Here is a 1,293-nt window from a genome sequence, read left to right on the forward strand (position 1 = left end):
GGAGGTAGTCGCTGGGATGATCCAGGATGAGGAGCTAACTATTTCTGTTTACCAAAGGTCCCTCAATATTTGAATACAACTCTTTCTGCTGGTCAAGCATTCATGTATGGTACTGAATATGAAGTTGCAAATGGTATATTTCCAGGAAAGGATAATCACAATGCTCCTTGTGCGGTATGTTATACATCTACTAAGAGTGTTAAACTGATGATTCCTGCTAGAACCAGCTGTCCTTCATCATGGACTATGGAATATAAAGGATATCTGATGGCCGAACATTATAATCACAGGAATAATAAAGTCTATGAGTGTGTTGATGAAAATCCTGAATCTATTGATGGCAGTGAGGCCAGTACTGATGGTGCTCTGTTCTACTTCACAATGTCAACCTGTAATGGTCTACCTTGTCCACCTTATGTTAACAATAGAGCTATTACTTGTGTTGTGTGTACTAAGTAGCCATTTGAACAGGTTTAATAATAAGTGACTATTTTTAAATTTTTGCTTAGTCTTTAAAATTATGCTATTTTTTCTAAGATTTTTTTTTGCTACAGTGTACATATTGCGTATAATTTACTCATTTCTTTGTAAGGGCAAGATAAGTAGTCTGATTGTAGTCTAGTGTATATCTCAGAAACTGCTCAATAGATTGTGGCCAAACTTGCTAGACTATTGACCTGTGCAGTATTATTCATTTTGTTTTTGAAAAAGAACTTTGTTGTAAAAAAATTAGTTAAGAAAAAAATAGAAAGATATCCTCATATGTCACATCATGATTCAGTCATATTATGCTATGAACCTGTTAGTGTTGCCAACTACTACAATTCATATTCAGATATTTTAATAACATTCACCATTAACATTATGTAGAGGGTGTATATGTAAATGAATGCATGTAGCTAAGGCTTCGTATTATAATAGCCACATTATTATTATATTGTTACATGAAGTGTAGTGTCATAAAGCATGCTCATAATGAAACAAAATAATGAATTTAATTTGGCAAATCTATCACAAATTCCACAATAAACAATATGTAGTTAGGCCTGTCTGCATGTCTTTCCTTTTACACCTTGAAGCAGAATAGTCATATTTTTATTCCACAACATATATTTTTTCTATATCATTTACTTTTAAAACAACGTACATACTTACTTGGTTAATAAGAGACAATATGCCCCACCCCTTTATCTATTTGTGTCTGTCATCAATTACACTCAACCTTTCTGCCTCCTTTTCACCTCACTTTCACTTTCAATTTACCCTCCCCTTTCCCGATGTCCACCCCTTTTT

At 33.6% G+C, this 1,293-nt stretch overlaps 1 protein-coding gene across 1 annotated transcript in view; it reads left to right on the forward strand.

Annotated features, from left to right (window-relative positions):
• Positions 1-102: 102 nt before the first annotated feature.
• Positions 103-1,293, forward strand: part of LOC100636306 (uncharacterized) — a 1,648-nt gene continuing 457 nt past the window's right edge. Inside the window, exon 1 of the mRNA XM_011410169.1 lies at positions 103-455. Within this exon, the coding sequence (XP_011408471.1) occupies positions 103-455 (353 nt within the window). The remainder of the gene's footprint in view (positions 456-1,293) is intronic.

The sequence above is a fragment of the Amphimedon queenslandica genome, unplaced genomic scaffold (assembly GCF_000090795.2).
Source record: "Amphimedon queenslandica unplaced genomic scaffold, v1.1 AMPQUscaffold_9950, whole genome shotgun sequence".
NCBI lineage: Eukaryota > Metazoa > Porifera > Demospongiae > Haplosclerida > Niphatidae > Amphimedon > Amphimedon queenslandica.